General features: G+C 44.2%; 1 protein-coding gene across 6 annotated transcripts in view; it reads right to left on the minus strand.

Annotated features, from left to right (window-relative positions):
- The window catches only part of RASGRP1 (RAS guanyl releasing protein 1), a 163,928-nt gene that overhangs the window by 48,914 nt on the left and 88,581 nt on the right, over positions 1-26,433 (minus strand). For 4 of the 6 annotated variants that reach the window (XM_056545527.1, XM_056545523.1, XM_056545521.1 and 1 more), the window contains exon 2: positions 12,450-12,631. In XM_056545527.1, the coding sequence (XP_056401502.1) occupies positions 12,450-12,631 (182 nt within the window). The remainder of the gene's footprint in view (positions 1-12,449; positions 12,632-26,433) is intronic. The other 2 variants (XM_056545526.1, XM_056545522.1) reach the window with 1 other exon arrangement.

The following is a 26,433-nucleotide window of genomic DNA, read 5'->3' on the forward strand; positions in this document are numbered from 1 at the left end:
TCTGGGGGAGGGAGGCAGAAGAGCATGGAGAGGACTTAGGGTATGTTCATACGGCGGAATGTCTGTGTGGAATTCCACAGGAATATTCCGCAGTAGCAGAGTCCCATTAATTTCAATGGGATTCTGCTGCACTGTGCACATGGCAGAATATCTGCTGCAGCAATATCTCAAGCATAAATTCCGAGGTGCTCAGAAAGAATTTCCAATCCTATTTTTTCTGCGGATTCGAAATGCACTGACGTCTTTGAGACAGCACATTTCCGAGTGGTCCTATCATTTCTGGGTGGACATTCCCCACATAATCCACCGTGTAGACCATAGCCTTAGGGGTCTGGGGAGGGGGGACAGAGGAGCGTAGAATGGACTTGGGTTCTGGGAAGGGGGGGGCAGAGGAACATGAAGAGGACTAGGGAGGGGGGCGGAGGAGCTGGGAGTCTTAATACAGAGGATGAGGATCTGCTGACAAAGTGAGGAACCAATGATGTGTGGGTGTTAGACTCCAGATGTAGCTGGAAGAAGTCCCAGCCTCTGGACCAGATGAAGAAGTAAAAGGAAAGACAGCAGGGAAGACGTCACTCAGGTCACTTATATCATTGTGTATTCTCCCGACTGTATCCCATCAGCTGTAGTCACTTGTAAGTTCTGTAGTTATGATGGGAAAAACTGGATCCCAATCCGTGGCTCTCCAGCTGATACAAAACTACAACTCCCATAACGCCTGAGGCTCTCTAGGCATGATAGGAGTTGTAGCTTTGAAACAGCTGGAGAGCCACTTAAACCAGGGTGATCGATGGAGGTCCCAGCAGTTGAGTTGGACCCCCACTAAAAAAAATGGTCTACTTCGTTTAAAATGGCCAGTCCTATTTTTGGTCCCAGTCTGGCCTTGGTGCAGTATCTAATCCATATGGGGGGGGGACAATACCTAATACATAGAGCAGGGCCGATACAGCACCTCACCAGGGGCGCAAGGGGCACTAGGTACGCCTCTCATCTGGAGGCAGTACTGCGATCTCTCCTCTATGGCTAGAGAAAAGAAGGTTTTTCCACCAGCACAGAAAGGGGTTCTTTACTGTAAGATCAGTAACTATGGAACTCTCTGCCAGAGGAGGTAGTCATGGTGAACACAACAAAAGAGTTTGAAAGTGGCATAGATACATTTCTGGAGAGTAATAACCCTTTAACTTATGTATACTAGATTTATAAAGAAAGAACATTGATCCAGGGATTTATTCTGATTGCCATATTTGGAGTTGAAATGGAATTTTCTTCTCTGTTATGAAGCAATTGGCATCAGTCTCATAAGTTTTTTTTTTGCCTTCCTCTGAATCAACACAGTAGGGACACAATAGGGATATACTGTAGGTTGAACTTGATGGACTCTTGTCATTTTTCAACCTTGTGAACTATGTTTATGGGAGGTTTGAAGAACAGCTGAGCCAGTGCACTTGAAGAGGCAGAAAGCAAAGTACAGGTACTCAGGCAAGACTTCTGCTTTCATTTTTAGGATAGAAAGTAGCTGTCTTAAAGCCATATTAATTATTTAAAATGTATAAAGAGTAGGAGAGGCTCTTATCAACTAGTTTCCTCGGACCCGAGCTACTCAAATAACAACACCTATACCCACGGTGTAAAATGCAATATAATAAATAAAAAATGGAAATTGAGGCTCAGGGTCAATGAATATTGGATGATGATATGTTTATTATATTAAAATATATATGATAATTAAAGTGTGTGCCGAACCTCCCACGGGGCACTTGTGGGTCGGCAAATACACAATATAAATTCACAATAAATATACAAATATAATGCAGCAATTGTAACTAATATCAACAGGTATTAGTAAAATTCATAAAATTGTAAAAAATATAAGAGTGTCCACAGTATCCGATAAAACAGCCAAAATATCCATAGTGTCCGATAAATCAGTCAAAATTATCCAGTGTCCGATAAGCCAGCCAAAAAAATAGAGATATTTTTGAGAAATTGATCTACTAGTTCAGATGCTTGGTACCATGAAAACAAAGTGCATATTAATCTCTTAGTAGTTTTGTTCAAATGAATCCCCTTGTATGTGAATCGTTTGTAATCCAATGTATAAATTCTGGCTCTTTATGCAAAGAGCCCGCTGCTCGAGACTGGGCAGTCTCAACGATATGCAGCGATGTCTGAAGTGAGCTTATAGGGAGGATACAATGTTGCTAGACAAGTGATACAATGTATGCATACAATTGTGTAAAGGGTTTAGTTCTCTTGAATGAAACACCCGCTGATTTTGCGGCCTCAAATTATGCAGTGGGTTTTGGTGGGCAAATAAACGGGACTGCAGCGCTTCAAATGTACAGCATAGCTGTATACATAGTACCTGATGTGGCGCTGGTGGTCCCGGCTTAGTACAGATGATGGTCGGCTGTTAGAGACACAGCTTGTCTCAAAAGAAATAAACTAGAACGTAGAATAAAGTAAGGTGGTTCTACATAGACCACTATTTAATGTATAGTCATCCAGCATGAAAGTATCAGAAAAAGGAGAGAAGTTCTCCGGATGTGCCTAAAATATAACTTTTACTTAGATCAATTAAAATATTTATAATCATTAGGTGTATAGTTAACCATACACCTAATGATTATAAATATTTTAATTGATTTAAGTAAAAGTTATATTTTAGGCACATCCAGAGAACTTCTCTCTTTTTTCTGATATTTTCTCAAAAGATACAGCAAATTGTAGAGGATCCGATCCTTGTAACGGCTCTGATAATTAGCCCGGTGTAGCGTATCCTCGTGGCTGGAGTGTTGCGCATAGGTTTGATGCACCGAAAATTGAAGGGTTCTGAGTCTGGGATATTGACTGTATGGAGTGGCACTTAGAAGGGAAAGCCGACCATCATCTGCAGTCCCCTGTTTATTTGCCCACCAAAACCCACTGCATAATTTGAGGCCGCAAAATCTCTAGCAGCAGGTGTTTCATTCAAGAGAACTAAACCCTTTACACAACTGTATGCATACATTGTATCACTTGTCTAGCAACATTATATCCACCCTATAAGCTCACTTCCGACATCGCTGCATATCGTTGAGACTGCCCAGTCTCTAGCAGCGGGCTCTTTGCATAAAAAGCCAGAACTTATACATCGGATTACAAATGATTTACATACAAGGGGATTCATTTGAACAAAACTACTATGAGATTAACTTCATCATGAAAGAAAAAGAAAAGAACGGAGCACTGACCAGTCTGTAGCTGCAGAATTCTTTATTTACTTCATACGGCTTCTTCAGGCCCTCTTAGGTCTGTTGCCCGAGGTCTCACCTGCCGTCCGCCCTCCCCCTCCATATGGATTGCCGTATGAAGTGAATAAAGAATTCTGCAGCTACAGACTGGTCAGTGCTCCGTTCTTTTCATTTTCTTTCATGATGAAGTTATAGAAGTGACTGTTGCACATTGTAGCACTGACCCATAGCGCATACACCAGCGTTACATCATAACGTCTATACCTGCTAAAATTGTCTACCAAGAGTGATGTAGAAAGGTGCTACTGTTCCTATCCTCTAAGAGACTGTCCTACTAAGAGATTTATATGCAATTTATTTTCATGGTACCCAACATCTGAACTAGTAGATCAATTTCTCAAGAACATCTCTATTTTTTCACCTGGCTTATCGGACACTGTGGATAATTTTGACTGATTTATCGGATACTGTTTTTTAAAATTTTATGAATACCTGTTGATATTAGTTACAATTGCCATATTATATTTGTATATTTATTGTGAATTTTTATTGTGTATTTGCCGACCCACAAGGGCCCTGTGAGGTTCGGTACACACTTTAATTATCATATATATTTTATTATAATAAACATATCATCATCCAAAATTCATCGACCCTTAGCCTCAATTTCCATTTTTTACATATTAGTCATTTACCTACCTAGTCATCCAGCAATGTATTCTCTATTTTGTATCACAGAACAGCTGAACAGATTTACCACTTATGGACAGGTTGTGTGAGAACTGTAATAGCCAAGATATAGCTATTTAAATAGAATATTTAGCAACATGATAGATGTTCAGGGTAAATACTTATGTTAAATCCCCTATATAGGAGCCTATATATCAGTGCTTGGAGTCTATTTGGGTCAATAAAATGGAACCACACAGCTTCTGTTCACATTCCTATGGGCTCCGATAACAAAGACTGCAGGGGAGAAAAACTGCATTCATACAGCATACAATAGACCATCTCAGAACATCTTTTTATTTTAATTGTTAAGTGGCATGTACTTTTTTGGGACCTTTACCAAAAGAAGACTGTTTTTTTGGTCCCAATGTTTAACCCAAATGAAAAAGTAAATTTTTATGCTTACCATAAAATCTCTTTCTCAGAGTATCCATTGAGGGACACAGACCATGGGTATATGCTGCTGTCACTAGGAGGCTTGACATTAGGCAACAAGAAAAGTTGGCACTTCCTAGCAGGATATACCCACCCACAGGCACCTGAGCTAATCAGTTCAGTCCCAGAGCAGTAGGAGAGACACAACAGGCAAGAAAAAAAACAGTAAATGTCCGAGGAAACCACAGAATTAAAAATTGACTGAACAACACTCTTGGACAGGTAACCGAACCAGGAATACCAGAATAAAATGGGTGGGTGCTGTCCCCCCCAATGGATCCTCCGAGAAAGAGATTTTACGGTAAGCATAAAAATCTACTTTTCTCAATCGGTTCCATTGGGGACACAGACCATGGGACGTACCAAAGCAGTCCCTGGGGTGGGTAAAAGATGCCTAATTTAGGTGAAAGGCTGGCACAGCCACCTGCAACACCTTGCGACCCAGATTAGCATCAGCAGATGCAAAGGTATGTACCTGGTAGAATTTTCGTATAAGTGTGTAAAGACAACCAAGTGGCTGCTTTATAAACTTGCGTGGCTGAAGCCCTGTTGCGGAGAGCCCAGGAGTCTCCAACAGAACGAGTGGAATGAGCCGCGTCTGAAGGGTGGAGTGTTCCCCTTGCAACGGTAGGCTTCCAAAATGGCAGAACGGATCCACCGCGAAATGGTGTCTTTTGAAGCAGGGAGCCCCTTACGTCGACCCTCTGGAAGCACAAATAAGGAGTCACTCTGGCGAAAGGAAGAAGTTGCTGAAAGGTAAATCCGAACAGCTTGTACCACATCAAGCCTATGGAGCAAACATTCCTTAGTATGAGACGGAGCAAGACAAAAAGACGGAAGGACGATGTCCTCATTTAGGTGAAAGATGGAAACCACCTTAGGTAGGAAGGACGGAACCAGTGGACCAGGTAGGGAGATCGGCAGGATAGGGCTGCCAGCTCCCAAACCCTTCTAATAGAAGTGACCGCAATAAGAAACTTTCCAGGAAAGGAGACGAAGAGTAACGTCCCTAATAGATTCGAAGGGAGGACCCTGCAGGGCACTGAGAACCAGGTTCAGATCCCAAGGGGGAATAGGTGATTTGTAAGGTGGAGCCGCATGAGCCACACCCTGAAGAAAAGTCCGGATATGAGGATTGGACACCAGGGGACGTTGAACGAGAATGGAAAGAGCCTAAACATGCCTCTTAAGGGAAGTGAGAGACAAACATTGTTCCAGCCCCGACTGTAAAAAGGAAAGAAGTCGAGGGAGAGAAAAAGTAACTGGAGAAAAGGAGTGAGATTCACACCAATGAAAATAAGAACGCCAAGTACGGTGCTAAATCTTCGCAGTGCTTGGGGAGAGAATCCTCTTGCTCTCAGAACCACGGTCTCAGCCGCCACGCCGTCAAGTGCAGCGACTGTAAATCGGGGTGGCAAAGAGGACCTTGAGAGAGAATGTCTGAACGAAGTGGAAGGCGCAGTGGCACGTCATCCACTAGATAAACCACGTCAGCATACCACACCTGCCTCGGCCAGTCCAGTGGTGGGGATGCCCTCTGCTTTGAGCTTCCTTAGGACCCTGGAAAGGAGAGGAAGTGGAAGGGAGAAATAGGGATGGGCAAAGTGCGATCAAGGAATCATCAGAGCGTCCACGGCTAGGGCCAAGCGATCCCAGGACTTCGCAAAAAGTGAGGGACTTTCTGGTTGTGGCGGGACGCAAATAGGTCCACGTCCTGAGTGCCCCAGAGGATGCAGATTTCCACAAACGCCTCTGGATGAAGAGACCACTCGTCGGAGTCGGCTGAGGAGCGACTGAGAAAGTCCGCCTCCCAATTTTTCACTCCTGGTAAGTGAATGGCTGAGATGGAGGGAACTCTGAGCTCCGCCCAGAGAAGAATCTTGGAGACCTCGGCCATCCTTGCTGAGCTGCGTGTGCCGCACTGGCAATAGATATACACCACAGCTGTGGAGTTGTCCAACTGGACATGAACAGTAGAGTCCTGGAGAAGGTGCTCTCAATGGCACATTGCCCTGAGTTCCAGGGTGTTGATGGGGAGAAGGGCTTCTCGGGAGGACCAAAGGCCCTGGACTGTGCGGTCCCTGGCATCTGACGTGATGACTTGCCAGTGGAGGGGCAGAAAGGATCGCCCTTGACGCAGAAGAGGGGACCGAAGCCACCACAGGAGGGACTGGCGAGTCCTGGGAGGAAGGATGATTCTGTGATTGAGGGATAGCGGAGGCTTGTCCCACCGAGACAGGAGAGAAATTTGAAGAGGTCGACAATGAAACTGGGTGAAAGGAACGGCTTCCATGGCCGCAACCATCTGACCCAGGACCTCCATGCAGAACCGAATGGAGACTGGAACAGGGCGCCGGAGAATCCGAACTCCTGATAATAGAGCAAGATGCTTGTCCGACAGAAGCCGAATCCAGGTGGACGCCATGTCGAACTGGAGTCCCAAGAAGATTAGAGACTGGGTGGGAGTCAGGTTGGACTTGTCCTGATTGATCACCCAGCCGAAACGGGTCAAGGTCTGAAGAGTGAGACGGAGACTCTCTTGATTCTGGGCCCTTGTTGGAGCCTTGAACAAGAGGTCATCCAGGTAGGGAATCACTGATACACCCGGGCACGCAGGAGGGTGATCTTTGCCCCCAGGACCTTGGTGAAGACCCTCGGAGCAGTGACCAGTCCAAAAGGAAGGGTCACAAACTGAAAATGGCCCTCTGGAACTGCAAAGCGAAGATATTGCTGATGTGCTGGAAAAAATGGGGATGTGGAGGTAGGCATCTCGGATGTCCCCCTAGGAAAGAAACTCCCCTTGATAAGACCTGCGCTAAGCAGAAATAGACTGGGAGAGGAAAAACATCCACTCTAGAGGGAGAGCAGAGCCCACAGGTTCTAGTGGAACGTCCTTGGAACATATACCAGGAGGGCCGGGGGCACAGTGGTGCAGGCAGGACAAAGTGGTTCAGCTGAATCACAAGGCATTTTAATTTTGCAGCCCATGCAGGCATAATAGATGACCAGGGCCCCAGGTACCTGTCTGGAGAGGAGGGGGTCAAATAAAATGAAGCAGTCTAACCCCAGTGTTTGTGTCACTCAGGAAGAGAAGAAGCAGGCTGTGTGAGGGTACACCGGTCCCTGAGCAGAGAGAGAGACAGGAGGGGGAGGAGGGCTAGTCCAATATGAAGGAGGGGGCCGGACCAGTACCAGTCGAGCTCCTATTGGCTAAAATTGACCCCTGCAGCGTGTGCACCGTGCTGATAGGCAGATAAGCAGGCCCAGAATAAGAGCGCAGAAACGCCATAGGCTGGAATTCCCGACATCCAATAGTGGGCGGGGCTAAGTTCAGTGAAGTGAAATGCCGTGGCCATAGTGAAAAATGCCCCCAGAACTCCAAAAAACTAAGGAGAGTGAGGCCGGTAGAAGAAAAACCATAGACCGCGTTGCCGATAGGGTAAAGGAAGCCCGGCGCTCCTGTCGAGCTCCTGGCCGAGCAGGGGCTATCCATAGAAAGAATAAAAAGGAGTGGGCTCCAAATAGGGTGCTGCAAAGGTTGAGAATCCTTAGAAACCTGAAAGAAAAGGGAGAAAATACTCACCTTTGTCGTTAGAAAACGTACTTAATGAAGTCTTCAGTCAGCTATTAAACACTTGCATCATGCCGTGCCGAAAAAGCCAGATGAGCAGGGAAGGTAGAGACCTGGACCCAGAGGTACAACCCCAGGCGCTGACTGGTGGTGAGAAGGGGTTGACAGTACATGACTTTATGCCTGTGCCCCTCCTTCGCAAATGGGGAAACATGAAACGCTATGTTCCTGAGACCCCACCTGAAAAAAGAGAAAGAAAAGGGAGAGAAATTTCTAACTATACATCCCTAATCTCAAAAACAAGAGAAAACAAGCAACCAGGTCTGGAGCTCCAGACCTGTGTCTGCCTCCTACAGACACTAAGCTAAAACTGATTAGCTCAGGTGCCTGTGGGAGGGTATATCCTGCTGGGAGGGGCCAAATTTTCTTGTTGCCTGGTGTCAAGCCTCCTAGTGACAGCAGCATATACCCATGGTCTGTGTCCCCCAATGGAGCCGTTTGAGAATTAATAAAGAAAATTGAGGCTCAGGATCTTGAATACTGGATAAATATTTATTAATTCATTTGTTTAAGATATGTAATGTGCTCCATGACACACAGGGCCCTTGTGGGTCAACGGGGACACAAAATTCAATAGATTGCAAATAAAAATCACATAAATAGCATAGAATACGTTAATATTAAAAATAATAATAATGAAATAAAATCAATATAAAAGCCACACGTCTGTGGATAATCCAGCCTATAAGGATATAATTATATATCTGTTTGTGCACATCCAGTACAATTAAATAATGAGTATTTATTAAATAAAATGCAATGTATTACATAGAATAACTGAAGTCTAGCACAGGGCCCTTGCGCTGGCTCCAGATAATTATTGTAAATATAGGTACATTAGCTCATAGCAAGCATGTGGTAAATTCTTACTCTGCTATATTAAGAGAGGACATTTGTAATGTGCATGTATTATAATTCTGACTTTCCATACTTTCCTGTGACTGACCTACAGGGAAACAAAGGGTGTCGCTGTCTATCTGACAATTGGGCGTAGTCCTAGAGGTCACACCGGTATCTATCACATGTTGACAGCCATCAATAACTAAGTAGAGACAATTAACTTGTATAAGTCTTGGATAATAGAGTGTTCAGCTCACCCCCTTGCCTCCTCTATGTCTCGGACTGGGATACTCCAATCCCACTCTAAAATCCACAACAACGAAAGAGTAGTCCAGCGCAGGCTCGATGCATAAATTCTTTATTCACATGACATGGACATGTACAAAAGTGATGCGTTTCACCCTTGTGAATAAAGAATGTATGCATTTGCCTGCGCTGGACTACTCTTTCATTGTTGTGAACTGTATAAAAAGCTAAAGACAAGGGGCACAGAGAACTGTGAACAGGTGGAATAGACTACTTCAGGAGCTGCTCCCACAAAAAAGGTGAAGGTTTCTTAGATGACTTACCGTATTTTTCGCCATATAAGACAAACTTTTTCTTCCCCAAAACTGGGGGGGGGGGGAAGTTGGTGTGTCTTATAAGGCGAATACACACCTATCGCGGCGGTCCCTGCGCACCATCAACGGCCGGGACCCGCGGCTAATACAGGACATCACCGATCGCGGTGATGCCCTGTATTAACCCTTCAGACGTGTCGCTCAAAGCTGACCGCCGCGTCTGAAGCGAAAATAACACTAACCCTGCTGTTCAGTCAGGCTGTTCGGGGACCGCCGCAGTGAAATCGCAGCGTCCCGAACAGCTTACAGGACACAGGGAGGGACCTTACCTGCTTCCTCAGTGTCTGCTCCATGCCAAGATCCCCTGCATGGCTGGCGCTTTCATTCGTCGTCATCACGTCGTCGCGCATGCCGTCCCATCATCCAATAGGAGCAGCGTGCGTAGCAACGTCATGGCTGCGATGGAGAGCGAGGATACCGGGTGGCAGAGACATTCCGGAGCGACGGGGACACCCCGGGGACGCGGCAACAGCGATGGAGGGCGACATTCAGGGCAGTGGTGACGAGCGGTGACGGGTCCGGAGCGGCGGGGACACGTGAGTACTACCTCCTATACCAGTGGTCTTCAACCTGCGGACCTCCAGATGTTGCAAAACTACAACTCCCAGCATGCCCGGACAGCCAACGGCTGTCCGGGCATGCTGGGAGTTGTAGTTTTGCAACATCTGAAGGTCCGCAGGTTGAAGATCACTGTCCTATAGTTTACATTGGATTTGGTTCAGAATCTTTATTTTCTAGATTTTTATCCTATAAAATTAGGTGCGTCTTATATGCCGGAGCGTCTTATATGACAAAAAATACGGTACTTGATTTCTTACAACAAAATAAAAAATAAACCCTTCTATATTGTTTTGACATGATCAGGAGGACACCTGTATGGGTTTTTTACCGTCTGCTGGATCAACTTGTCTAAACAAAGTTTTAAAATGTTGCTCTTCAACCCTTTCCATTTATCCACATTTTCTCCCCACCTTGGTTGAACTTGATGCACTTTTTTTTTCTTATGTACTGTGTAACCTCTTACTTTTTTATATTCTAGGTATGTTTCCACCCTCTTATGTGTATTACCAAACTATATTTTGTAGTTGGCAGACCTACCAAACTTTACTGCCCAGCAAACTGTAAAACTACAGGCGGTGTAAATTTCTCCACAGTTCTGTAGATTACTATGAAAACACCCCTTTAATTTAACAACAAAAAAGTTTACTTTAACAACAACACAAAAAGGTATAAATACAGATGGGAGATATGGTCCATAAACATGTCCCATTGACCTGGTCTGTAATTACTAGTGTAGAGGATACAGACTCCCCCTAATCTACACTTATCACCTTATCATAGTGCCATGCCCTGTCTCACTGTTAATCTCTGGAACCAGAGGGAACACTTATCTGAGGCTCCAGTCATTCTGACATGTGATATATCGTTGTTTCACTGCCCTGTGAATGTTTTCTTTCCATTTACAGGTTATTTTTCTTTATGTTACATTTTCACAGTTGCCTCCATCATGTGGAAAAGGGTGGGTGAAGGGGAGATTTATTTCCGAAATGTTTTAAGTTATCTGTAAAGCACTCTTTATGTTAAAGGGGTTATCCAGGAATAGAAAATAAAGGTCATTTTGGTTGTATTTGGTATTACAACATGGCTCCATTTACTTCAATAGAACTGCACTGCAATACCACCCACAATCTGACGACAAGAGGGGTGCTGTTCTTTGTAGTAATCAGCTCAGTTTTTTTCTCAATCCTGTATAACCCCTATAACCACTTATGGTCATGTCATTGTGAATACATCACAGTTGCACTTCCCATGGCTGTAATATGAACATATGGATTGAGGCCACAGAACCCTATGTTTGACTAGAGTCATAGGAGGTCTGGATCTTGGCTATACAAACCTTGTTAATAACTATAAAGTTCCCACCATGATAGTTTAGCAGACCGTGGGGCATTTAAAACAGTTTGCAGTGAGAAGAACCCTTAGAAGGGTGCAGATCTCAGCTTCCCAGACTAAAGTGGAGGTTCATGCCTAGTACATTTAATGTGTTAGCATAAAGTGAATGCTAATGTTAGACAAAGGTTAGACCCCCAAGACTGAGGTGGCCCAAAAAGTTTCTCTGCCTTATATGAACACAAGATAACGAGACAGCACTGGACTTCACAGCTGTGCCCGTAATCATCCAGAAATGCCAATCCGGGTCAGATATCTACCTTATATGAGGTAATCGACTCTATAAATGAAGCACAATATCTGTTTCATTGAATACAATAGTCAAATAGTGAATGTATTATTTTGCATATTTGTGAATATTCTATTCTCAATAGTGAACCTAGCAGCTGTCAGCCTAGCTGCCTAATCCAATGAAGAAGTCATTAAGACTGGATAGTGCCAGGGTGCCTTCAGCTGTTTCAAAACAACAATTCCCAGCATGCCTGGACAGCCTTCGGCAACTTAGTTGGAAAACACTTGTGGAAACACTTTGGTTAAGCACATTGGCATTGAGAAACGCTCAAAACCTCTTGCTCCGTGGAAACTGGACAGGTAATTTTGTCCCTCTGTGCCTCAGACACAGATAACAGATTACTGATGGGATAATGTACCCATGTAAAATGACACACACCTACCCTACATACATAGTTATTGGTACACTAGAACCGTACGGCAACTGTGGAAAATCACAGGTATACAACAGACCATTGCAGTAAAATAGCAATTCATGCAAAGGAAAAGAATGTGCAGATGCGGCAGAGCTTCTTATGTGTACCGTTGTAAAAAGCTCTTCTTACAAAACATAATCAGATTAAATCCACTAATACAGCTGTATAGTCCTGATGTAAAGTTCTACAGGAGGAAAAGGCTATGAACAATGGTTGCCTGTGACTCTAGACCTTACTTCAAGCTCATTGCACACCTATGCATTCACAAGAATATAACCAGGAGAGAAGAGTGAAAGTAACTCACCAAAACTTTGAATGCACATCTGTATCAGTTCGTCCAAGCTGGCTCCCTTGATGAGCTGTCCTAGAGGCATCATCACCCGTATGGGAGTGACCTGGGGAAGTTTGGGATGCGAGGAGCAATGGATGATTTGCTTTAGTTCCAGTGCCAGCCTTGGAATGGTGGTACAGCCATGTGCAGGTCTACTAAGAAAGAAAAGAGACCACAGATAAAACAGCTACACAGCTGGTAAAGAAGGTTACCACCTCCTCTTCCTAGCTCTCCTCCTCCTGTGCCAACCACAAATCAGTATTCTTAGCTCTCCTAGGAACAGTGACAATGAAGAATGTTTTTCTTTCAGAGTTTTACTTATCCCCTAAATTCAATGAATGATCAGCAAGCATGCTTGTCTATGGCTCTCCTCTACTTGTGGGCTTGAATTCCATGTAGAAAGAGGTCTTCATCTTATAATGGTTACCAATACGGAGTAGATGGGAATTTTTTGAATGGCAAAGACAGATTTTGGGTACTTTCCCCCATTAATGAATCACCAATAAAGAATATGCAGTTCAAGGCAGATTTACAAAGAAACTATTGTAACCACTTTTATCATAGGGATGTTGCTGCCTAAGATTCAGCATACCTACAAAAGGACATCTTGTTACAGGCATGCTGAATGCTAAGGCCCCTTTCACACTATAAAAATACTTCTCTTATGAACGCCCGTTATAAAAAGCCTGGAAATCGGCAGTTATACAGCCGGTACAAAATGACTAACGGCCGTTAGAAAATCCCATTATAGCCTATGGGATTTTTCTAATATCCGTTTTAACCCGTTATCGCCCATTATTAATAACGGCCATTATTTTGTGACGGGCGACAGTAACGGGAGAATTAGTGCATGCACTATTTCTCTCATTCATTCGCTCATCACAAAATAATGGCAGTTTTTCATAACGGGCGATAACGGGTTAAAACGGCTATTAGAAAAATCCCATAGACTATAATGGAATTTTCTAAGGGCCGTTAGGGATTTTGTACCGGCCATATAACTGCCCATTTCCAGGCTATTTATAACGGGCCTTCATAACCAAAGTATTTTTATAGAGTGAAAGGGGCCTAAGCAGTGGCCCTTCTCGCAATAAAGAGGATACTATAGGAACTCAATCTTGTTGTACATTATGGAAAGCAAATTGACTTTAACCATTGAATTGGCTCAATTTACAGCATCTTGTAGCTTGCAACATAAGCCCATTTATTTTGTTTAGCATGAGCATGCAGGGCGACACCGTGACCCCTTTGTGGCTAAAATTCAGTGTAGCCCTAGTCTACAACACACAGCATTAATAGTGGATCCATAACCATGCAGTCCTGTTATTTTATTATCCAACTAGTTTATTTTGTTAAGCAAGAGACAATGATCTACAGGTCATTTATATTGTCTATATCTTAATTAATACATTAGGATTAAGATCTTTGTTTTGATTAGAGCTCAGTATCTCTATAGAGAATGTTATAGGGAAGTGTGAAGTCTGAGTTATCATGGTTATCAACTCAGTGGCTTTATGGCTTCCGCTAGTTCTTCATGTTTACTGTGTCATTTACCTTATCTGAAATTGCTACAATACTTTGTTATGTTTGACAATCATTATGTTTAACACATATTTGTGTGTTTGTTTCCTCTAACATCATTATTATACTTTATGGGAAGTAAAAGCATAATATTTACAAATAGGCAAGTTTGTTGGCTGTAATGCAGATAAGTATTCTGCTGGTTGGCTTATCTATTAAATGCATGGTATAAGTGGTTTGCAGCCTGTCTCTCTTCTGCTGTGGGAAAACCACAACATCCAGCAGGCCCTCATGATTTCAATATGATGATGAGATAGATAGATAGATAGATGGATAGATAGAGATGTAAAAGGAAAAAAGGTACATCATACAACAGCATAGACTGCAGAAGCACAGTCAGCAGCTGCTGAGGACTTGTTCACAATAGTCATAAGCAATTATTTAACATATGACACATTAGAACAATTTGAACACAGTGAAAAAGGGCTTGTCCAGTCATAGGTAAATAAGTTTGGACATTGCATACTGATAAACTTAGACAACAGAGAATTGCTTTAACTTGTAGAAGCATTGTGAAAAATATTAGGTCTATACAGGTTTTCAGTTTTCTGTATGTATGTTACCCCTGCACACCTGGTTGCACAAGGAACTGCTGCACAGCCTGATTTGTTGAATGGAGCTGCAGTTCCCTGCACAACTGGTGGTCGCAGTACCAGGAAAAACCAATGAAGAGAACACAACTCTAAATCAGTGCTGTAGTTCTTTATTTTACAGGTTGGGTGCCTACCAACAAAAAAGTGATGGCATATCCTATTGATCACTAGGATAAACCTAATAAAACTGACATGTAACCTTTATTCTGTGGATAAGAATAAATAGAACAATACTAAATTTGTATACTTATTGTTTTACTACTTAACCCCTTACAGACACAACCCATTTTGCCTTGAGGACACAGCCCATTTTCCATCTTTAGTTTCCTCCTCCCTGCCTTTTAAGAGGCATAACCCTTATATTCCATATTAAGGTGTTTTTTTATTTATTTAATTTTTTGTGTGCAACCAATTGTACTTTGTACTTTTGTACTTTTTACAATAAAATTTACACCAAACCAAAAAAATGATTTGTGGGGGGAAATTAAAAAGAAAATCAGGGGAAGGGGTGGTTATTTTTTTTTGCAGTGCACATTATGGTAAAAATTGACTTGTTCGCTTTATTTTGTAGGTCAATACAACTAAAACTGCAAAACCAGAAAAAGAAAGTGCAGCTCACAAAGACAAAAGGGGGGTGCTGAGATTAACTGAGGGGCACTTAATGCCCAAATTGTCTAAGGGTTCTGTAAAGTAGTTAAAGAAAGTGGATACAGTCCTCAAGCACTCCCTAGTGGAAAATTATGGACGAAAGGGTTGGGGGAAGGGGAGTGAGGAAGTTGTGGTACCACTGATAAGAAATAAAACAATTTATTAATAAAAATAGATGCAAATAACGAGGAGGGTGGGGTAATCTGCAGGGCCCTTGCAAATACTATCCCATTCCAACTAATGCTATAGTTAGTACATATGCTTAATAAAATATATACAGTAGTAATAAGAAAAACCACACAAACAATGATAAATTATGAAAAAATGCTAAAATTGTCCCACTAAGCCAATGCATCTAATACCGCTAAAGACTCGATACGGGTCCAGTAGGAGAAAGTTAATTGTGGCTACTATGTAGCTAGTATATAAACTGTGGTCAAATACTAAGATGCAACAGTGAGAACTAAGCTCTGTGTAGTAGCCCTATCCTTTGCCAGTGATAAACACCAGAGCGATGCCAATCATGTGCTCCTGTAAAAGAAGATGTGAGCCATTTGCAGAGCTATGCTCTGTATGTCAAATCCTGTTGGCAAAAAATAATGTCAAGCTTTGGAGCTGTGGGTTGAGCGGGGCCAGGGGGGTTGCGGGCTATACAGTATGCCTCCAATTGTTTCCCCACTACAACTCCCAGCATGCCCTGACAGCCAATAGATGTCAGGGCAAGCTGGGAGTTGTAGTGGGGAAACAGCTGGAGGGACACTGAATAGGTGAACTAAGGGGGGGTGGGGAGAGGGTTGACCGGCACGATGGGGCCGGGGGGTTGCGGGCTGCGCGGCGGGGAGCGGGATGTGCGGCCATCACAGTGTTCACCTATACAGTATGCCTCCAGTTGGTTCCTAGTACAACTCCCAGCATGCCCTGACAGCCAATAGATGTCAGGGCATGCTGGGAGTTGCAGTGGGGAAACAGCTGGAGGCGCCCTGTATAGGTGAACTACGGGCGGAAGTGTCGGCCCCAGCAGGCATCAGTGACGTGGTGCCTGCTGGGGAAGTCTGCCTGGTAGTGAGAACACTACCAGGCAGACAAAAGGGCATTTTTAATATGTAAAAAAAATAAAATAAAATTAAAGGCAGGGAGGGGGTTAGGGATAGATGGGTAACAGGCAGGGACAGAAAAAAGAAAAAAAAGTGATGGTGGGAGCTACCCTTTAACCTTTCCTGGTAAGTTTTATCCTGCAATCCATGTACTAGTTTAGTAGCTCTTCTTTCAATTCTCTCTAGAATATCTATATCCTTTCGGAGATACGGCCTCCAGTACTGCGCACAATATTCCAATTGAGGTCTCACCAGTGTTCTGTACAGCGGAATGAGCACTTCCCTCCTTCTACTGCTTATACATCTCCTTAAACACCCAAGCATTCTGCTAGCATTTCCTGTTGCTCTATTACATTGTCTTCCTACCTTTAACTTTCCTGAAATAAACTTTCCTTAGATACTGAGGTCAGGACTGTGTCAAATATTCTATATTCTGTCCGAGGGTTTTTACGCCCCAGGTGCATTATCTTGCACTTATCCACATTAAATTTCAGTTGCCAGAGTTCTGACCATTCTTCTAGTTTGCCTAAATACTTTTCCACTTGGCATATCCCTCTGAGTTTTTCTTCTGCCTGTGCTTTTGAAGCTCTTATGACTTGCATGGCCTTTCTGCCTAATCTTGTAGAGTTCCGTATCTTCATTGCTCTGGGTTGTTTTATAATTACTTAATGCTAGCTTTTTGTTTTTTTATGATTTTGTCCACTTCTGCTGAGTACCACAGTGGTCTCTTCCTTTTTCTGCTTTTACTGACAAGTCTAATGTAATTTTCTGTTGCTTTTAATAATGTGTCTTTTAAGTAGTCCCATTTCTCCTGGACTCCATGTAATCCATTCCAGTCTGATACTACTGTATATAATATTTTATTACACATATGTACTAACTATAGCATTAGTTGGACTGGGATAGTATTCGCAAGGGCCCTGCGGACTACCCCACCCTCCTCGTTATTTACATCTATTTTATTAATACATTTTTTTATTGCTTATCAGTGGTATCACGACTTCCTCACTCCCCTTTCCCCAACCCTTCCGTCCATACTATCCCACTAGGGAGTGCTTGAGGACTGTATCCCCTTGTTTTAATTACAAGCAAAATAAGAAAAGAAGGGTGATTTCATTTTTATTAGGGGAGGTGGATTTTCTATTATTTGAAAATCTTTTTCTTTTTTTTTCAGTCCCCATAGCTATCACATAATACAGTGAGATCAGCAATCCAGGCTGCATCATTGGAGCACCAATCTGGTGGCCAGAGGCAGGTAAAGGGACTCTCTGTCGTCATTTTAGCTCATCTGACCCCCGCAATCATGTTGTGGGGTTCCAATGAGCACTCACATCTAACCGCCATCAATCATTTATACCACAGTGATTGGCATTGATCACAGTGCCTGAAAAGAGTTATTGATGGGCTTTGGCAGAATCGTTGCTCCCCATCATTAGTGGTAAGTGTCTGGCTACTAATAGTAGCCATCATTTACTGCCTATGAAGCAAGTGCAGCTCCTGACCTCATTTTGTAGTCACTTATCGCATTAAGTCTCAGACAGCATGGGCGTACATGTACATCTGATGATTTCTTGGGGTTAAAACAAATCTAATACTTTAAAAAAACTAAACTGATACATCTTTGGCAGTGTTTTTTTCCCGCTGTAATCTGTAGTTTTTATCAATACCATTATAGGGTAGATCGTTTTCTAATCACTTTTTTCGAGTATGTAATGTGACCAAAAATCAGTAATTCTGGCATTTGTTTGCCTTTTTCACTTACAGCATTTACAAAGCAGAATTTTTTGGGAGTCAAGATTTTTTATTTGAAAAAAATTGGAAAAGGGGAGTGAGTAGATTTTTTTATTATAGGGATTTTTTTATATTTAAAAAAAACAACATATTTTGGCTTCTATTCTACACTTTTTTAGTCCTCCTAGGAGACTTTTATAAGCAATCATTTGATTGCTTACATAGATTAAGGCTATACTACTGTATTACATTGATCTATCAAATTGGCACTCTACTAGCACAGCTTTCCTATATCAGATTTCTTACAGCAGCCACAGAGGCCTACAAAAAACCTCCGGCTGCTATGACAACTGATCCAAATTGATTTCTATAGGTTTTAAAACACTTTTTGAACCTTTGTTAGGCTTTAGTTACTTCTGAAGTAGGCTTTTTTTTTTGCAGAACTGACATGGTAACCACGGAAGCCTTTGGAAGACCTCCAGCTGCCTTGACAACCGACAGGCATTCAAAAATTGTGTCACAGGGGTGCCAATTGGAACCCTAACAGATGTGGCACCTGTCAAATAACTCACTTTTTTCCACTGTCACTATTAACCACATCTAGAGAGTTAAACTATCAGCATCGGATTTCCAATGCTTGTCACTGATGTGACATGGTGTAGGTATATGGAGCAGGCTCAGCTTCAGAGCCCACTCTATGCTTCCCCACCCTGCTCCAGGTGTTTGTCATAGGTCGGGAAGGATAAAGTGCCTCTATGTTTCTGAAAGAAGCTATGTTTTTTTCAAATCCTGAATAACCCCTAGGCTGAGGTGGAGTCATCTGGAGTTATGTCTGGAGTGCATCCTGTCCCATACACTGAACCCTGAACAGAGATGTATGGGCAAAGGCCAAGGAGGACCCTGTTGTTTAAAGAAAAGAATCACAAAGAGTGACTAAATTTTACGTAAAGTTACTAACGTCCTTTGAAAATGCATACCAGCATTATATTTATAGATGAAATTAAGCTTTTATTTAAAAAAAAAAGTGCTGTTCTGGAATGACTACCTTTTGTGTTCCTGTACCAGAAAGCCGCATGGAGTTTTAACAAAGGCAAGATGGAGGATCTTCTTTAAGAGGGGTCTCCAAGGCATGTTCACAGGGACCTAAAGGTGTTTTTGTAAACACAGGTGGGCTATAAAAGGGGGCGGAGACAACACAATAAAACCCATTGAAAGGGACCAAGCTCTTTCTCTTCCGGGTCAGCAAACATAACACCTTCCATTCAACTTCCTGTTTGTGCCTGATCCTGAGACAAAGGACTGCAGCTACTTCCATGCCTGTCTTTGTTTCTCATACATGCTGTAAATGTTCCCTGAAGCTAAGTGTTTTCAGTTATATTCTTTTGTGTGTTTCATTTATGATAGTTGTACCTTTAAAAGAAAATCCACCTTCTACCCTTTCCCTTAGTTAGAACGTGTTTAGCTTAATTGTTTATTAAACATCTTTATTTCTGCCAGTATTTGGGTGTGTAGTGTTAATTTGTGCATAGGATATTAGGATATAACTCTTCCAAAATTCCTAATAAATAGGTTGGTCTGTTGGCGTGTTAATGAATCCAGTTGGTCCCCAATAATGCTGCTTAGTTAAAGGGGTTATCCACCATAAGGTGATTTTAGTACGTACCTGGCTGGCAGTAATGGACATGCTTAGGAAGGATCTGCGCTAGTATTGGGGCTAAATGGCTATGTTGTGATATTACCATAACACTGTGGCTAGCATTTTGTTAACTGGTATTTCCTGTTTGACTTTTCGTTTTTTGACTACAAATCCCACAATTCCATTTCCTCCCTCTCACACATCAGCCAATCTGCAACTAATGCAACAGCTGTAGGCACCCTAATTGAAAACCACAGGTCTTTTTGAATGGATGCAGCTCATTTATGTTTCAGTGGGTGGGGTACCCATTGAAACATAAATGAGCTGCATCCATTCAAAAAGACCTGTGGTTTTCAATCAGGGTGCCTACAGCTGTTGCATAAGTTGCAGATTGATCTCTCTCCCACCAAGCGATTCCTCCACCCATTGAAGCAGACAGGCTCCCTGTCATCAGCTGACTAGTGAGGTCAGGTCTCGGCCACATTGCAAGCTGGGAAAAATCTGAGACAACAGTCATTTTGTATGCTGATAAAAGTAAATATTGGAGTGAAAATCACAGAAGAATTGTGAGAAAACCGTCACACACAGGAATAGACACTATATTATTAACTACACTAACTTTACAGCCCCTGTAGCATAGTAAAATAAAATCCTGGAATACCCCTTTAGGTGTCTATGTACCCGGTCTTTGTGAATATATTGTATTCACTAGACCACACAGTGGCAGCCATCTTGTTTCTCAGCCATTGATGACCTTAGATGCATGGTCTGCAGATATTTAACTGGTTGAATAACCTTTGGAGCCAAATCCAATTCTACCCCAAAGCCACAAACCACAACAAGTGCACTCTACCTATGTTGGTGGATTCATAATGTTGTGGGTCTTCTTTGCTGCCTCTGAGAATTGGGCCCTTGATCGTGTTACAGAAACAATGAGACCAGGGGATTATCAAAGATATTGGTTTTTAGATTAAACAAACAATTTTTTTTTTTTTTTTTTTCTGGCAGTGGCAGTTTTTGGAAAAATGTCAATGCAGTTTTTGAGCCAAAGTCAGAAGTGGATCCATAAGGGAGGAGAAGTGTAAGTCCTTCCTTTATATGTCCTATTCCTTTTGAATAAATTTCTGGATTTGGCTCAAAAACTGCAGTGACAGTTTTCCAAAAAGTGCCAGAAAAAAAAACAAGTGGAAACTTAGCCTAAAAGGTGCCGATTACGTTGACTACAACTGTGATAGTTCCTATTGTGAAACATTTGTGGAAAGCATGCAGGACAGCATTAGAATTGACTTTTCTCCAAGCAAAAATAGGGCTACAATTTTGGATTTGTTATATGTATACCGGTATATAATATAATCTATGTAGATATATATATATATATATATATAGATAGATAGATAGATAGAGAGAGAGAGAGAGAGAGAGAGAGAGAGAGAAAAGCGCAGCACTCCTCCAGTACGTGAAAAAAAGTGGATTTATTAGCTCACATGTAAAGCAGCAACTTTTCTGTCCTACTATAGGACAATTTTCAAGCTATAGTAGGTCAGAAATGTTGCTGCTTTACATGTGAGCTAATAAATCCACTTTTTTTCACGTACTGGAGGAGTGCTGCGTTTATTTCTATACTCCGAGGACTCTGATCAAGTCTGGGCACTGGCACCCCACATGGACTGGGATACGTAGTGCTGCAATACTTTTTTGTATATATATATATATATATATATATATATATATATATATATCCACACCAAATCCATCTTCTATCCTAGCTAGATCATCAAACCTCATCCCTCATATTGGCAGTATTGCAAAGTATTGGTAGTGTCACGATGCCGGCTGGCAGGTAGTGGATCCTCTGTGCCAGAGAGGGATTGGCGTGGACCGTGCTAGTGGACCGGTTCTAAGCCACTACTGGTTTTCACCAGAGCCCGCCGCAAAGCGGGATGGTCTTGCTGCGGCGGTAGTGACCAGGTCGTATCCACTAGCAACGGCTCACCTCTCTGGCTGCTGAAGATAGGCGCGGTACAAGGGAGTAGGCAAAAGCAAGGTCGGACGTAGCAGAAGGTCTGGAAACACAGGCAAGGAACACACAAGGAACGCTTTCACTGGCACTAAGGCAACAAGATCCGGCAAGGGAGTGCAGGGGAAGTGAGGTGATATAGGGAAGTGCACAGGTGAACACACTAATTGGAACCACTGCGCCAATCAGCGGCGCAGTGGCCCTTTAAATCGCAGAGACCCGGCGCGCGCGCGCCCTAGGGAGCGGGGCCGCGCGCGCCGGGACAGAACAGACGGAGAGCGAGTCAGGTAGGGGAGCCGGGGTGCGCATCGCGAGCGGGCGCTACCCGCATCGCGAATCGCATCCCGGCTGGCAGCGGAATCGCAGCGCCCCGGGTCAGAGGACGTGACCGGAGCGCTGCCGCGGGGAGAGTGAAGCGAGCGCTCCGGGGAGGAGCGGGGACCCGGAGCGCTCGGCGTAACAGTACCCCCCCCCTTGGGTCTCCCCCTCTTCTTAGAGCCTGAGAACCTGAGGAGCAGACTTTTGTCTAGGATGTTGTCCTCAGGTTCCCAGGATCTCTCTTCAGGACCACAACCCTCCCAGTCCACTAAAAAAAAATTTTTCCCTCTGACCTTTTTGGCAGCTAAAATTTCTTTGACCGAGAAGATGTCCGAGGAGCCGGAAACAGGAGTGGGAGGAACAGATTTGGGAGAAAAACGGTTGAGGATGAGTGGTTTGAGAAGAGAGACGTGAAAGGCATTAGGGATACGAAGAGAGGGAGGAAGAAGAAGTTTATAAGAGACAGGATTAATTTGACACAAAATTTTGAAAGGACCAAGATAGCGTGGTCCCAACTTGTAGCTAGGGACACGGAAGCGGACATATTTAGCGGAGAGCCATACCTTGTCTCCAGGGGAAAAAACGGGGGGAGCTCTTCTTTTCTTATCCGCGAACTTCTTCATGCGTGATGAAGCCTGTAAGAGAGAATTTTGGGTCTCTCTCCATATGATGGAAAGGTCACGAGAAATTTCATCCACAGCGGGCAGACCAGAGGGCAAGGGAGTAGGGAGGGGGGGAAGAGGGTGACGGCCGTACACCACGAAAAATGGGGATTTGGAGGAAGACTCAGAGACCCTGAAGTTATACGAGAATTCGGCCCATGGGAGGAGATCTGCCCAGTCATCCTAGCGGGAGGAAACAAAATGTCGCAAATAATCACCCAAGATCTGGTTAATCCTTTCTACTTGTCCATTGGACTGGGGATGATATGCAGAAGAAAAATTTAATTTAATCTTGAGTTGTTTACAGAGAGCCCTCCAGAATTTAGACACGAATTGGACGCCTCTATCCGAGACAATCTGCGTAGGCAACCCGTGAAGACGAAAAATGTGTACAAAAAATTGTTTAGCCAACTGAGGCGCAGAAGGAAGACCAGGAAGAGGGATGAAATGTGCCATTTTGGAGAATCGATCAACGACCACCCAAATAACAGTGTTGCCACGGGAAGGGGGTAAATCAGTAATAAAATCCATACCAATCAGAGACCAAGGCTGTTCGGGGACAGGCAGAGGATGAAGAAAACCAGCGGGCTTCTGGCGAGGAGTCTTATCCCGGGCACAGATAGTGCAGGCTCGCACAAAGTCCACAACATCCGTCTCCAGAGTCGGCCACCAATAGAAGCGGGAGATGAGTTGCACAGATTTCTTGATACCCGCATGACCTGCGAGATGGGAGGAGTGACCCCATTTGAGGATTCCGAGGCGTTGGCGAGGAGAAACAAAGGTCTTTCCTGGAGGAGTCTGCCTGATGGAGGCAGGAGAAGTGGAGATCAGGCAGTCAGGTGGAATGATGTGTTGCGGAGAGAGTTCAACTTCTGAGGCATCCGAGGAACGAGAGAGAGCATCGGCCCTAATGTTCTTATCGGCAGGACGAAAGTGAATCTCAAAATTAAATCGGGCAAAGAACAGAGACCACCGGGCCTGGCGAGGATTCAGCCGTTGGGCAGACTGGAGGTAGGAGAGGTTCTTGTGGTCGGTGTAGATAATAACAGGAGAACTTGATCCCTCCAGCAGATGCCTCCATTCCTCAAGTGCTAATTTAATGGCTAGAAGCTCTCGATCCCCGATGGAGTAGTTCCTCTCCGCTGGAGAGAAGGTCCTAGAGAAAAAACCACAAGTGACAGCATGCCCGGAAGAATTTTTTTGTAGAAGAACAGCTCCAGCTCCCACTGAGGAGGCATCAACCTCCAATAGGAAGGGTTTGGAAGGGTCAGGTCTGGAGAGGACGGGAGCCGAAGAAAAGGCAGACTTGAGTCGTTTAAAGGCGTCTTCTGCTTGAGGAGGCCAGGACTTGGGATCAGCATTTTTTTTGGTTAAAGCCACGATAGGAGCCACAATGGTAGAAAAATGTGGAATAAATTGCCTGTAATAATTGGCGAACCCCAAAAAGCCTTGGATAGCACGGAGTCCGGAGGGGCGTGGCCAATCTAAGACGGCAGAGAGTTTGTCTGGATCCATCTGTAGTCCCTGGCCAGAGACCAAATATCCTAGAAAAGGAAGAGATAGGCATTCAAACAGACATTTCTCAATTTTGGCATAGAGTTGGTTGTCACGAAGTCTCTGAAGAACCATACGGACATGCTGGCGGTGTTCTTCTAGATTGGCAGAAAAAATTAGGATATCGTCCAGATATACAACAACACAGGAGTATAACAGATCACGAAAAATTTCATTGACAAAGTCTTGGAAGACGGCAGGGGCGTTGCACAGTCCAAAGGGCATGACCAGATACTCAAAGTGTCCATCTCTGGTGTTAAATGCCGTTTTCCACTCGTCCCCCTCTCTGATGCGGATGAGGTTATAGGCGCCTCTTAAGTCCAATTTAGTGAAGATGTGGGCACCTTGGAGGCGATCAAAGAGTTCAGAGATGAGGGGTAAGGGGTAGCGGTTCTTAACCGTGATTTTATTAAGACCGCGGTAGTCAATGCAAGGACGTAGGGAGCCATCTTTTTTGGACACAAAGAAAAATCCGGCTCCGGCAGGAGAGGAGGATTTACGGATAAAGCCCTTTTTTAGATTCTCCTGGACGTATTCGGACATGGCAAGAGTCTCTGGGGCAGAGAGAGGATAAATTCTGCCCCGGGGTGGAGTAGTGCCCGGGAGGAGGTCGATAGGGCAATCATAAGGCCTGTGAGGAGGTAGAGTCTCAGCTTGTTTTTTGCAGAAAACATCCGCGAAGTCCATATAGGCCTTAGGGAGACCGGTTACTGGAGGAACCACAGAGTTACGGCAAGGGTTACTGGGAACCGGTTTTAGACAGTTCTTGGAACAAGAGGACCCCCAACTCTTGATCTCCCCAGTGGACCAATCCAGGGTAGGGGAATGAAGTTGAAGCCAGGGAAGTCCAAGGAGAATTTCCGAGGTGCAATTGGGGAGGACCAAAAGTTCAATCCTCTCATGATGAGAACCGATGCTCATAAGAAGGGGCTCCGTGCGGAAACGTATGGTACAGTCCAATCTTTCATTATTTACACAATTGATGTAGAGGGGTCTGGCGAGACTGGTCACCGGGATGTTGAACCTGTTGACGAGAGAGGCCAAAATAAAATTTCCTGCAGATCCAGAGTCCAAGAAGGCCACTGTAGAGAAGGAGAAGGCAGAGGCAGACATCCGCACAGGCACAGTAAGACGTGGAGAAGCAGAGTAGACGTCAAGGACTGTCTCACCTTTGTGCGGAGTCAGCGTACGTCTTTCCAGGCGGGGAGGACGGATAGGACAATCTCTCAGGAAGTGTTCGGTACTAGCACAGTACAGGCAGAGGTTCTCCATACGGCGTCGTGTCCTCTCTTGAGGTGTCAGGCGAGACCGGTCGACCTGCATAGCCTCCACGGCGGGAGGCACAGGAACAGATTGCAGGGGACCAGAGGAGAGAGGAGCCGAGGAGGAGAAACGCCTCGTGCGAACAGAGTCCATATCTTGGCGGAGTTCCTGACGCCTTTCGGAAAAACGCATGTCAATGCGAGTGGCTAGGTGAATAAGTTCATGTAGATTAGCAGGAATTTCTCGTGCGGCCAGAACATCTTTAATGTTGCTGGATAGGCCTTTTTTGAAGGTCGCGCAGAGGGCCTCATTATTCCAGGACAATTCTGAAGCAAGGGTACGGAATTGTACGGCATACTCGCCAACGGAAGAATTACCCTGGACCAGGTTCAACAGGGCAGTCTCAGCAGAAGAGGCTCGGGCAGGTTCCTCAAAGACACTTCGGATTTCCGAGAAGAAGGAGTGTACAGAGGCAGTGACGGGGTCATTGCGGTCCCAGAGCGGTGTGGCCCATGACAGGGCTTTTCCGGACAGAAGGCTGACTACGAAAGCCACCTTAGACCTTTCAGTGGGAAACAGGTCCGACATCATCTCCAGATGCAGGGAACATTGGGAAAGAAAGCCACGGCAAAACTTAGAGTCCCCATCAAATTTATCCGGCAAGGATAAGCGTATCCCAGGAGCGGCCACTCGCTGCGGAGGAGGTGCAGGAGCTGGCGGAGGAGATGACTGCTGAAGCTGTGGTAGTAACTGTTGTAGCATAACGGTCAGTTGAGACAGCTGTTGGCCTTGTTGCGCTATCTGTTGTGACTGCTGGGCGACCACCGTGGTGAGGTCAGCGACAACTGGCAGAGGAACTT

The sequence above is a fragment of the Hyla sarda genome, chromosome 11 (assembly GCF_029499605.1).
Source record: "Hyla sarda isolate aHylSar1 chromosome 11, aHylSar1.hap1, whole genome shotgun sequence".
NCBI classification, from domain to species: Eukaryota; Metazoa; Chordata; class Amphibia; order Anura; family Hylidae; genus Hyla; species Hyla sarda.